Source organism: Schistocerca nitens, chromosome 2 (assembly GCF_023898315.1).
Source record: "Schistocerca nitens isolate TAMUIC-IGC-003100 chromosome 2, iqSchNite1.1, whole genome shotgun sequence".
Classification (NCBI taxonomy): Eukaryota; Metazoa; Arthropoda; class Insecta; order Orthoptera; family Acrididae; genus Schistocerca; species Schistocerca nitens.
The window spans coordinates 679670709-679684321 of NC_064615.1; the positions used below are offsets into that span (position 1 = coordinate 679670709).

The 13613-nt window shown below is 37.9% G+C and overlaps 1 protein-coding gene across 1 annotated transcript in view; it reads left to right on the top strand.

Annotated features, from left to right (window-relative positions):
* LOC126236813 (unconventional myosin-XV) overlaps nt 1-13613 on the top strand; it is a 498803-nt gene that overhangs the window by 85882 nt on the left and 399308 nt on the right. The window contains exon 5 of the mRNA XM_049946408.1: nt 9180-9464. Within this exon, the coding sequence (XP_049802365.1) occupies nt 9180-9464 (285 nt within the window). The remainder of the gene's footprint in view (nt 1-9179; nt 9465-13613) is intronic.

The following is a 13613-nucleotide window of genomic DNA, read 5'->3' on the forward strand; positions in this document are numbered from 1 at the left end:
AGGCCTACGTGCATCCTGCTTGCCAACAGCGCTCGGCAGACCCGGACGGTCACCCACCCAAGTGCTAGCCAAAACAAGTCCCACAGCGTTGAGCCCTAGTGATCTGACAGCAACCGGTACCACTGCGGCAAGCCGTTGGCCTTCCGTATGATGCAAAATGTCGGACTATTCATTAGCACCTCGAACATTAACTTCAGCCATCGACAAGAATTAACGCTGTATTCTGAATGTAACGCGTTTCTCAGTCCCATTTAAAACTGTAAATGCGAACCTTTTGAGTTCGCCATACAAAATGTCCATTTTTTTGCTTTAGATAGCCTAAAACTCTTCCTATACGAAGATTCCTAAACTATTCCATTTCAGCATTCCGAATATCTCTTGAGCCTGATTTTATTATGTTTCTACTTTGATTTAAGAAAACTGGTGAACGTATCCACACTGTGATATCTTAATGTGATATCTTCACAGATGTTACTAGGCCTTTCTTCAAGTGGCGGTGCGTTGCACTTTCTCAAGAGAATGGTGACCAACATGAGACTCTGAAGAAGAACAGTATAAGTTTTTTTTTTAAAAAAAGATTGTTATTCGGAACTTTATATCTGATTGTGTCAGTGAGATACCGACACCAGGAATGGCTGAAAGGGAAATTCAGTCATGGTCCGCAGAAACATATTGCAACGCAAGTGGACTGATTGTTTCCTAAATAAAATCTAAAACGAAGAGTCAATATGTATGCTACAAATTAAAAAAGCTAGGACACGTAACTCGCATTATTTTGCATATAAGTTTAAAAAAGTATTCGTTTCCTAAAATATTTTCCGAAGACTTAAAAATGGCAGTATACTTACGCCGAAACAACCCAAAAGGCAACGATAAGACGATCTAAACGAAGTTTGGTGAATGCAGAAACTTTGCCTTATTTCCTTTGAGACTGATGTAATTCGCTTTGCGACAATTTATAAATGGCACTGTTTCGTGGCGAGCAAATCTTTCATCAACATATTTGCCCCAAAATGGAGTGACAATACAGCGTTGCCCTTGTTCATTTATCTTAAATCTGATAACAATAGATGTTAATACCTGCACGATAGCGTCCCACAATGTACTGATTTCGCGTAGAGCTTATCGGAGAAAATATACTTCTTCTCTCACGTTATGAACTTAGCCCTCAGGCATTGGGTGATATAATAGAATCATTTTAACTTGAAAATGTTGAAAAAATTGTCAGGTACTTTCGTTTTGCGTCAAACTGACAGAGAATGTTTACTTTTTTCCCATGATTTGTCTTTTGTAGTCACGCAAAGACAAACGACACATTAGCTTCGTCTTACATGTCTATAGCACTGAGGTTCCGTATTTCCTGAACAGGGAGCAGCATTGGCTTAAAGGGGGTAGTCTAGGGTGCAAATTTTATTTAGCTTAATTTTTTTATTGGCTGGAAATGTTCCCTGTAGAGTCTGTTTTTAAGATTCATTCTTATAAAGTGTGCCCATTAATGTTAAAATATATTAAAACCGCTATTTACTATATGGGGGTCTGGCGTATCCAAGCGCACAATGCAGCCGATGTAATACTGTAATAGTTACTGACGTAATAGGGATCTTCTTAATTCAGGGTAGTATCATAAAGGGCATTAGTGTCAATTGCAATACTATTCTCAACAAGATTTCTCATTATTCGCTTGTGGTTAAGAATCTGAAAGCACATGCTTGCCATTTCGCTTGTTCTTTTGTTCGAAGTAAAACGTTAGTGCTTGAAAATGACAGACAAACGTATTTGCACGGACAGAAAAGATTCGAAAAATAATTCCAATCGTGCAAAAAACGCTTCGATTGGTAAGCGGATTAATCGATTAATTTCGTCAAAACTGTAGTGTTGAGACATCGGCGAAAAATGGCCAACTGCACGGTGCTGGCACTGCCAATTAAAGGTTTGTTCAATTTCAATACTGAAAAAACACAAGTTGATACTTTTTTTTCAAAACACACGTTTCAAGTTGTCGGGAGCTATAACACGTGAATTACACATGCAATTACATTAGCCATTTTTTTGGCTTGTGAGTCGGCGTTATTTCTACTGTTGTACCTAGGATTTTCGCGATATATTTTAATTTCCGTCTTTTGGTACAGGTTTATACAGACATTCTTGTCTAAAAAAATCGACTTTTATTTCAGAGTGCCGCCATTTTGTCAAAAACCAGTATTTTTTTTTAAGATATCCCTACGTACTACGTTCGACGATATCATCAGTTTCAAAGCAGTTTTCAAAGTTTTGTTCTAGGTTGAAAATTGTGGCGTTCAGAACTCCCACCAACCGCCCCGCACTCCGCGAAGGTCTTTCGTCGACTTCGTGTGGTGTCCTCTGGGTGCAACTTTCTCATTTAAAATATAAGTAATACAATCTTAAGGGTATACAATAAAGGTATCAAGTCAGCTTTGTAATTTGTTTGTTATTTTATTGAAAAATAATGAACATCGGTTACAAAATCGAGCGTCATCCTGGTCTATCACCTTAATGACCCACGCTCAGTGGTCGCAAAAAGGCGGCTCACGAGCCACATGCGCCTCTTTCGCGCCTTCAGTGTGGCTCTTCCAGAAAATACTACGTGCGGGCGGGGATGTTTGTGCGGTTGAAACTTGGTGGCCTATGTGCGAAAGACTACAACTGTAGTTAAAATCTGCATCACTACCGTTGGCAGTTCCAACTACATCTGTCATATGCACTTTGGTTCCCCTTCAAGACTCCGCCACAAGTCACCTTATCTTTCCAGCTAGCTGCAGACCCTACAAGTATTTTGTCATAAATTTAAGAACTGTAATTATTTTGTGTTAGTGGCTTTATTATTATAAAACAAAAGACTTTTTAGGTTTCCTGTTTGACAATACTACATAGAAGAAGCAAAGAAAAACGGAAGACAAAATCCGTGAATTTAAAGTTGAATGGCTTTATTCAAAACTTTGGCCTTTCGAAATCTTCATTTGTTAGGGAAAATTGGTTCATAACAAGAAATCGAATCTGGAGAGACATATCGCAACGGGACACGTGTCATTTAGTACTAAATACACTTATCAGCCAGAACAATATGACCATCTAGCTAATTACCTGTATGACCGCCTTTGGCGGCGACGCGTTGTGGCATGGAAGCAATGAGGGCTTTGTAGGTTGCTGGAGGGAGTTGGCACCACATCTGCACAAAAAGGTCACCTAACCCGCGTAAATTCCAGGCAAGGGTTCGATGAACTCTGACGCCACGTTCCATCACATCCCAGATGTGTTGGATCGGGTTCAGATCTGGCGAGTTCGGAGGACAGCATATCAACTGGAACTCGCCACTATGTACCTCGAACCACAATCCTGGCCTTGCGACATAGCGTATTATCTTGTTGAAAAATGCCACTGCCGCGGGAAACATGGTCATGAATGTGTGTACATGGTCTGCAACCAGTGTACAATACTCCTTGGCCGTCATGGTGCCTTGCATGAACTCCACTGGACCCATCGATGCCCGTTTCTATGTTCCTCAGAGCATAATGGATCCGCCACCAGCTTATCTCCTCCCGCAGTACAGGTGTTAAGGACCTGTTCCCCGGGAAGACGATGAATTCGCGCCCTCCCGTCGGCATGATGAAGAAGGTATCGGGATTCATCATACCATGCAACACACTGTCATTGCGACAATGTCCAGTGCCGATGGTCATGTGCCCATTTCAGTCGAAGTTGCCGATGTCGTGGTGTTTAACGCTGGTCGTCGGCTGCGGAGGCCCATAGTTAACAGTGTTTGGTGCGCTGTGTGTTGAGACACATTTGTGCCTGCCAGCATTAAAGTCTGATGTTATTTCCGCCACAGTTCGTCGCCTGTTCTGATTTACCAGTCTGCCCAGCCTACGATGTCCGATATCAGTAATGAGGGGTGACCGCCCAACCCTACGTCTGGTCGCGTTATCACCTTAACTTCGCCACGTGTTGAAGATGCTCACCGCAGCACTCCTCCAACACCCGACAAGACGTGCAGTTTCCGAAATGCTCGTGCCGAGCCTCTGGGCCATCACAACCTCCCCTCGGTCACACTCAGATAGATCGCGCGCCATCCCCCCTCTACACGCGGACAGCACGATACTACATGATGCCGCCTGGACGGGTTTATATCGATAGTAGGTCGGTGGTCATAATGCTCTAGCTGATCAGTGTATTCTGGCGTCGATACAAGAAAGAAATCAGTTGATGAACTTCAGGAGAGCCCAGAAAAAAATCCACTTCTATATTTAATTACTGGATGCAATCTTCCAATAGTGTTTTGATTAGCCAAGAGATTGCTAAGAGAGGAAAGCCATACATACACGGTAAATAGTTGTTTTATATATGCACCCACAGAACTGTTTCGGTATTTTAAGAACAAAGCAGATATTCTTTAAAAAGTTGAAGATTTACGACTGTCTGCTAAAACAGTGAAAGACAGAACAGTCAAAATGTTTTTTTGCCTATCATCAACCGGCAATTCGAAAATGTTAAATTGCGTACAGCTTTATGACAGCTGCTGACGAGTCTTGTGACGTAAATGGTAGAACGCAAGTTTCACTTTTTTATGATTTATTTCATCTACACCTCCTAAAGAAGAACTTTAAGATTATTTCCACTCAATGGTCAAACACGTGGAGAGGATATAAGAAATGCTGTAACTGAACGCATTGGAAAATAGCATATTCCACTCAATAAAAATATCACATTCAACAGTTGGGGCAGAGAGTATGACTACTTATTTTGAAAGAAAAATACTATCATGTGGGTACCACTGCATCGTTCATCAAGAAGTGCTTTGTGTGCAGAAATTTCCAGACGAAGTTTGCAAAGTTATAGATCGTGTGATTAAGGTTATCAAGGCAATCATAGTTAAATCTCTTAATCATTGCCAATTTAAAGAAATTTTAGCTGGAACGAAGAGTGAGTATGCAGATCTTCTGCTGCATAACAATATATGTACGTTATCGAGACGAAACATTTCGAAGTGTCCCACCCCCGTATTAACAGGTTCTGCTTGGGTGTACTGTATCGAGAACTAACGAATGATAATGAAACCAAAAATTTTATTTCATGCTAGACGTTACGTCCCCTCTTAATCAACTTAACCGTAAACTACAGGGGAAAAGAATCACAATCTTTTCCGGTGTCAGAAGAAGTTATTTCATTTGAAAATAAATCTCTTTTTGCAACAAATTTTGAAAGAGAAACATTGATTCACTTTCCAAGCCTGTTGTAATATCGTCATAAAAAAATAAATATATAATGTCGAGTATTGAGAAAGTTATGTTGGGATGGTTTGGACGTATAGAGAGGTTGAACGAAAGCAGTTGGGAAACAATTATAGAAGACGATTGTGGGAGAATGAGTTGGAAAGGTTCAACCTCAGTGAGTGTGTCTCAGTCAGATAGTGGACGGTTTTAGCACAGGCCAGCGTAGGAATACCCAAATTAAGTTAATAACAGTGTACCTACTTATAAAGCTTAAGTTAAAATATTTTACTCTCAGCAAAAATTTCAATAGTTGTACTATTGATATTTGACTCTGCTGAGTAAGGAGTTCGTTGACCGGCAACTACTTACATAAGCAATGGTTTACAAGTTGTTGGTTCTATCTTCAGATTTTTCGCAATTTTAATTAAAGTAAACTTCAAATAAAACATATTTTTAATTAATTCATTTGACAAGAGATCGCGAAGAATAACGTGGTCGGTAGATCCCCAACCGGCAGAGCACGCGTGAGGAGAGCGGTAGTTTGAGGGTTACAGGCAGGCGCTGTAAGGGAAATGCTGAGCGCTGTAGGAAAAGTGCTGTTCTTCACTGTAGATGACGCTCACGTTTTCTGTGAACATTATGTGGCGCCCCTCCATGTCTACACTTGCATGAAGACCATTCAAAAAGATGTCACCTCAGCTTTGGTTAGTATCTAAAAAGATTTCTGCAGAAATTGAAACAAACACAACTGAGTTTACACAGTGAAATCTCTCTAACATGTTTTGCAGACGCAATTGCGAGAAAATCCTGTAACAGTGGTTTATTAAATTTATTAAGCGAGGAACTGAGGAAAAGTGAGGTCAATAGCTTATGAAAAATCAGATCCTTGGTACGAAAAGAAATGTGTAACTGTAATGTCTTCACTTATGTTGTTCCAAAACCTAACGTATTTCTCGTTTTACCAGCTATCTATGACCCTTAAAAATTACACTCTTTCATCGAAAAAGTCTGTAGTTAGCACAATAACACGGTGGATAATTAACTTTTGGATAGTAACCGTATTTCAAGATACTCTCCTTTTCTCGTGCTATCATATACCAAAATCTTATTTCGATATCTCCAACGATATATGAAATATTAGGAATGTTGTGAATATTTCATTCTGGCTGTATCGCTGGCGCACGCGATCGCAAATCATTATGCTACATCACATCAGTTTCCTTGAGATTGGTGATGGACAAGACCTCCACCTGAGTCTAAAGAAAAATTCAATATGTTAGCTAAATTTCATACACAACAACATATCATGTAAAACGCACCAAACGTAAAATCGTAGGGACCTCTATCCTTCATTGCAAACTTTTTCAAATTTCGTGCCGTGGCTTGTTTACATGTAAATATCACTGTAACTATGACCATTAACGAAATGATCGACATATATCTGAAGCTGATATATAATGCTATAAGCAACGCTAAAATGATTTTTTTATCGAATAGTTTCTGTAAAATCATTTGAAAAAGAACAGGGGCCCCGAATCAACTTGGTCAGCGGTTTGGACGAAAATTGGTCGCTACGCATCGGTTACCGTAACCTGGGCGGACTCTAAAATTGTTATTCTCTTTCATACACTGACAAAAATGTAAGCATACTCTTACCAGCTAAACCGACAAGAACACTAAGACTCTAAAATGACATAAAGTAGACCACTTGTGTACAAAAACTGAGCAAATTTCTCAATGAGTTGGGAATATAATTATCAGTCTTGCTTAGAACCTGAGAGATTCTAGCCGCCTATCATAAAGGCAAATAAGAAAGTATGTAGCCATATTCAAGGCTTAATTATTTAATTAGTTTAAAATCGATCCAAAGTTGAAAATAAGAAAAACAAGTTTTCTTCTTACCGGAGAGGAATTATCATCTAGTTGCGTGAGACTTTTGAGTCGTCATTATAGAATTCACAGTCAATACATCCTCAGATCTCCTCAGTCTCATTTCCAAGAATAAACTGCTGGTCGATAAAAAGGTGCAATACCATTGTGCAATATTTACTCTGCTTCGGAATGTTGGACAGTCAAGACGCTGCTGCTGTTATAATTGCTCTATACTGTGGCGAGCAGAAAGAAGGAACACGGATGAGAAACTGTTTCACTTACGAAAATATGTCCAAAGAATTGTAGTTGAACGAAAGAAAGATTATCATAACCGTTTATGCATTGATGGTCCAACATTTGATACAATTATTGTTCCCGCGACCAAAAACAAAACACTGTATGCAGAGACGCAGTTCCAAGAAATCATCGATTATCTATTACTTTACGATAACTTACCACTTGCAAATCTTTGGAAGACATGAAATTTACAAGTGCAATTTCACTTCAAAGTATTTGGGGAATGGCTACGGAAACCTTCATGCAATAATGAATGCGCTAAAGGATTATATTCGAGTAAATAATGTAGGCCTATAGGCTGCACTAGGCCACATTGAAAATGTTTGGTCTGGTTTGGATCAGTTTTACAAACAAAAATGAGAACAGTTGAAAAGCCGTTATGCAATGTTTGTAATAATTATTTTTCTCTGTGTATGCTGATTTGCATATCGATCAATCTTTTGTTTTTATAAGGTAACATAGAAGCACAGTGCAGAGGAATGAAGAAATTTGCTAAAAAGGAACAGGATATTCCTAGAACTCTAACCAGCTTTGAATGTCAGTGGAGAATACGCGTTATTGTTGCAAAGCATGTGTTAATACATTATTGCGTAACCTCTCAATCCAGTCCTGCAACTTTCAATATCATTTCACATTGCTTTACAATAAATTTATTGTCACTTTAGATTACACTTTTAAACTTATTCATAATCGGTTTAAGCTTCAGTAACTACGTTAAAAAATAAATAATATGCTTTGCCAATTCTCGACGTTAACTGTTTCAGGAGCTCTTGTGTACTGATCACTGTGCTTTCAATAATTGCTTTCCTTGTGCAACACAGCTGATGTACCAACTTGCTGGAAATAGAAATGTTATGTTCAGTAAAGCAAAGTCCGTTTGGATCAGTTTAGAGTCGACTGTAGCATTTAGTGGATACTTTATATGGCTTTATAGTGTACTGAAACAAGTCATAATTATTAAGAAATACATGCTGATTACATTGTAGTTACAACCCATCCGGCTCCAAGACGAAAGCTTCGTGCTACCGCGACAGTACGCACTGGAGTAAAAAATCGCAAAGTGTTGTTAGTAAACGAAACTGAAATCGTCGTACGTATTGACATGTTAAATACATGTCCCAACTGCAGCTATTATGCACAGTTATCGCAAGGACAGGAAACAGTACAAAATACAGAAAAAATACCGTGCTACAAAGTAACACATCAGACAATAATGGCTCCTTCACACAATACTGGCAAGTGGATAAAGTTCCCCTCAATCAATAATAAATGACTACCGGTCGAAGCTCTCAGATTTTAGCGACTCCTATCAATTCAGGAGTAGAGAGCGGCCGGCCAACATAAAACACAAACGCATTTCAATGTAGCTTGCGTCACGCCACTAATGAGTCAAAAGTAATTAATATTGAACTTTCTGTTTAGCTGATGAGAGATGCAACTGACTTTGTAATTTTGGCCATATGTTAATAAAGCGAAAAATGTGGCGTTATGAAACTCGCTAATGTTGGTTTCATGCCACAGAAGCGAAGTGCTTCAGGTTTCCGTAATTTTTGCCTTATTTGATTTATTTTTTCTGATAGCCCAATGTTATCACCAATCTCTATGTACATGTATTGCAATGTGAAATAGTTAATGCTGGGAACGAACCATGTTGCAAAATAAGGTACAAATAACACTGTATTTCAGCACCATTTGTCAATTCACAAACATGAGAACATAAATGTACTGTAACCTACCCATGGGTGTGTTATGGTTTACTTAAATGTGCATGTGTTGTTCTAGGCACCTGTTTGCTGTTGGCGCTGCAGCTTACAGTCATCTCCACAAAGAAGGAATGCCACCTGAAAATCAGGTTGTAGTCATCTCAGGAGAGAGTGGTTCTGGAAAGACTGAATCAACAAAATTGGTTATGCAGTATCTAGCTGCTGTGAATAAAGCACCTTCAAATCTGATAACTGAACAGATTTTAGAAGCATCACCACTGCTTGAGAGTTTTGGAAACGCCAAGACGGTGCGAAATGACAACTCATCACGGTTTGGAAAATATCTCGAGGTTCACTTTAAAGAGTAAGTTATGTTATTTAATTGAAATATTATATTTGAGAACTACATTAGCAACTTTTACAGAAGTTAATAAACTACAAATTATTCCACCTCCACATACGAAAGTCAAATTTTAAAACTGCTAGCTAACCAACTGAAAATGAAAGCTGTTGATATTAGAAACTTGACGTTTTCAAAGCAAATGCTTTATCCCAGAAATTATTTTCTGTTTCTCATGCAGAAGGAGTGACAGTTTTAAAAGTGCAATGCTTTGCATTTAACAGAGTGACTAATTACACTGATCAGCAACAGACAGACCTCTTTTCAGTTACAAGAAACTGGTAGATAAATGGCTCATGAATCCAGATCTAAGTTCAGAATTTCTGTATTGGCCTCAGTTTTCATGTAATAATAGGCATTGTAAGTGTTTACTGCTGCATTTGTATTATAAGTTTCAGGCTAAATGGCATGCTCTCACAACAAGACTTCCAAATGTAAACACCAGAAAAACATCTCAGTACACAGAGAAGTGAGTAACTTAAGAGAAAAGTAAAGAAAGAATAGTATCCAAGAAGTGTCTTGGTGGAACCATCCTCCATGTTTGTCATTAACAGTACCAAGTTTATCTGGGAAGAAGTCCAAATCATGGTTCAAGGAATGTAGTTTAAGTGACATGTTAAATCACTTTTTTTTTCAGCTAAATGAGGACATGTGAAGTTTTGTCCTTGGTTTTCATAAAGTTTTTGACAAGACCCAATTTAATGTGTAGCTGAGTTAGGTAAACATTTTTGGGAACAACAAGAGAAGTGTCCACAATACTCTTGTGTTCAGTAAGCAGTTCATTCAGAGAAGACCTTTTTTTGCCATATTGGTGTTTCTTTCTCCATCTCTGCTGTTCTACTCGCATAGAATGCAGCAGTGACTTATACATCTGAGCTGCATGTCAAGAAGAATTCTAATTACATTGAGACTCCCACATATAGACCATTTGCATTTCTCATATTGTATATGTGTGAGCAACAGTTTAATGTTATCATATGCCTCCTCAGATTAACTTAATGGGCAATCAGAACAGAAGGAAATTTGTTCTCATTGTTGACAAATATTGCTTTCAGACTAATTTGCTGGAAAATATTAACAAGACTCAGCAATTTACACTGATGTCCATAATGGGCTCATATCATGACGAAAAGAGTCACTTTTTTCTGTCAGAGAAAATTATAGTCTATGTTGTGGTTTGCTGCCTCTCTAAAAATCATGGGAAAAGCAAAGTAGGCTATATGTAGGCTAATGTGAACCTTTTAAGCAACCTGTCAGGAGTGTAGTACAGGATGGAAAACGTGTGTGGGAGGGGGGAAGTAGCTCTTACCTTGGCCATTAATCTTACTCCGAAGTTCACGGCATACTTCTACTAGAGGATTAAGTTTCTATTTTCATGATTTCAGAGTTTCTCTCCACAGACGTAATGAGAAGAATTTTTATTACTTACTCAGGTATTTTACTATTAACAGCATTTCGTGTTACGAATTAACAGAAAACACGTATCACAAGCCTTCAAAAACTTAAAACGATAAGCAGTCATTTCCAGCCATTGTCAGATGTCTGAATTCTAAGATGTAAGTGACATTAAACAGAGTGTGATTCTACATGTTCAAGTGTGACTTGTTGGCAGGGCTGCCAAATAACCCTAATTTCCTGGAAGTGGATTTCCGAACTGAGAGTCAAGTATGCTGATTCCTTGTATTTATTTAAATTATTTTTCAACAGTTAAATATCCAGAATGCCTAAGTTAAGACATAAAAGAATAACCAATATAGGTGTTTTCAAGGATTTTGATAAATAGAGTGCAGAATGTAACAAGGAAACTGAGCCTGATAGCCAAAAAATGATTTCATTTTCCAATTCAGCACCCACGATCTAGCAAAGAATACCATTCACATTCTTTGCAACAAAAATGTTGTTGATCAGTGTTGTCTGGAGCTAATTTCTTCAGATCACGTCATCCTAATCCTCCATTTTGGTGTTTAATGTATTACATAGATCTGCTTCACTTAATCCAATCATTATATATGAGTTTCAGATGTTGTTTCTGTAGTCTGTGTCCATATTCTCCTTGTTGGGAGTAGTCCCTTCTTATGTGTGTTTCTTTTGGCTTGTAGTGTTGTTTTGTTCCTTTCCTTGTTATAAATTTGGCTTTTTAAAAAAGTGTGAAAGTATGTGCTCTAGTCTTCCCTTGTTTTGGACATTATTTTCACCTTCTCTTCCATTAATCATGTCTCTATGCTTGAGCCTCTGTTTTCTGAATTATACTGTCTTGCTATCACTAAAGCTTTTGTAACTTCCAAGATCTCTAAATTCTATGTACTACCTTTCATTATTTGACTCTTCTTGAGATTAAGTTGAGATTTTATTTTCTGACTTGCTGAATGTTTATACCTATTTCATTGTCATTCAAAAAGAAGATATTTACATTTATAATAAGGTCCATTTTCTGGTGCCACAGCCATGCTCTTAATGTGTAAGATGAACAATTCCACTGTGACTATTTAATGCTCATTGAATATTCTGTAAGGTGTAATGCATCACTCATCATGCCCATTTTCAAGCACATTTTACTTCAACAGTTTCCGTAAGGACGTTTGTGAAAAACAGTATCTAGAGTATGACATGACAAGACAGCAGGAGAAGAAGAATAACTAGGAGAATCACGGTATACATTGAGTAATGCATTAGCTTTTACTGAAACCCTCCACCTGCACTAATATAAGGCACAGTCTGTCATACAAAAGCACAAGTGTCACACACCATATCATTAAAATGTTAAATAAATAGAAAAAGTTAAAAAATAGCTGAACAGGAGCATGTAGATCTATGTAATGTAACATTCAGAGCCAGTTCATGTACTTCCAAGTACTGCAACATCGGGTTACAGCAGTGTGTAACAGATAGTTAAATCTTGAATTTGAAATAAGTGGCAAATTGAACTGTAGAAACATTAAAAATATTGCTTTCAGACTAATTTGCTGGAAAATATTAACAAGACTCAGCAATTTACACTGATGTCCATAATGGGCTCATATCATGACGAAAAGAGTCACTTTTTTCTGTCAGAGAAAATTATAGTCTATGTTGTGGTTTGCTGCCTCTCTAAAAATCATGGGAAAAGCAAAGTAGGCTATATGTAGGCTAATGTGAACCTTTTAAGCAACCTGTCAGGAGTGTAGTACAGGATGGAAAACGTGTGTGGGAGGGGGGAAGTAGCTCTTACCTTGGCCATTAATCTTACTCCGAAGTTCACGGCATACTTCTACTAGAGGATTAAGTTTCTATTTTCATGATTTCAGAGTTTCTCTCCACAGACGTAATGAGAAGAATTTTTATTACTTACTCAGGTATTTTACTATTAACAGCATTTCGTGTTACGAATTAACAGAAAACACGTATCACAAGCCTTCAAAAACTTAAAACGATAAGCAGTCATTTCCAGCCATTGTCAGATGTCTGAATTCTAAGATGTAAGTGACATTAAACAGAGTGTGATTCTACATGTTCAAGTGTGACTTGTTGGCAGGGCTGCCAAATAACCCTAATTTCCTGGAAGTGGATTTCCGAACTGAGAGTCAAGTATGCTGATTCCTTGTATTTATTTAAATTATTTTTCAACAGTTAAATATCCAGAATGCCTAAGTTAAGACATAAAAGAATAACCAATATAGGTGTTTTCAAGGATTTTGATAAATAGAGTGCAGAATGTAACAAGGAAACTGAGCCTGATAGCCAAAAAATGATTTCATTTTCCAATTCAGCACCCACGATCTAGCAAAGAATACCATTCACATTCTTTGCAACAAAAATGTTGTTGATCAGTGTTGTCTGGAGCTAATTTCTTCAGATCACGTCATCCTAATCCTCCATTTTGGTGTTTAATGTATTACATAGATCTGCTTCACTTAATCCAATCATTATATATGAGTTTCAGATGTTGTTTCTGTAGTCTGTGTCCATATTCTCCTTGTTGGGAGTAGTCCCTTCTTATGTGTGTTTCTTTTGGCTTGTAGTGTTGTTTTGTTCCTTTCCTTGTTATAAATTTGGCTTTTTAAAAAAGTGTGAAAGTATGTGCTCTAGTCTTCCCTTGTTTTGGACATTATTTTCACCTTCTCTTCCATTAATCAT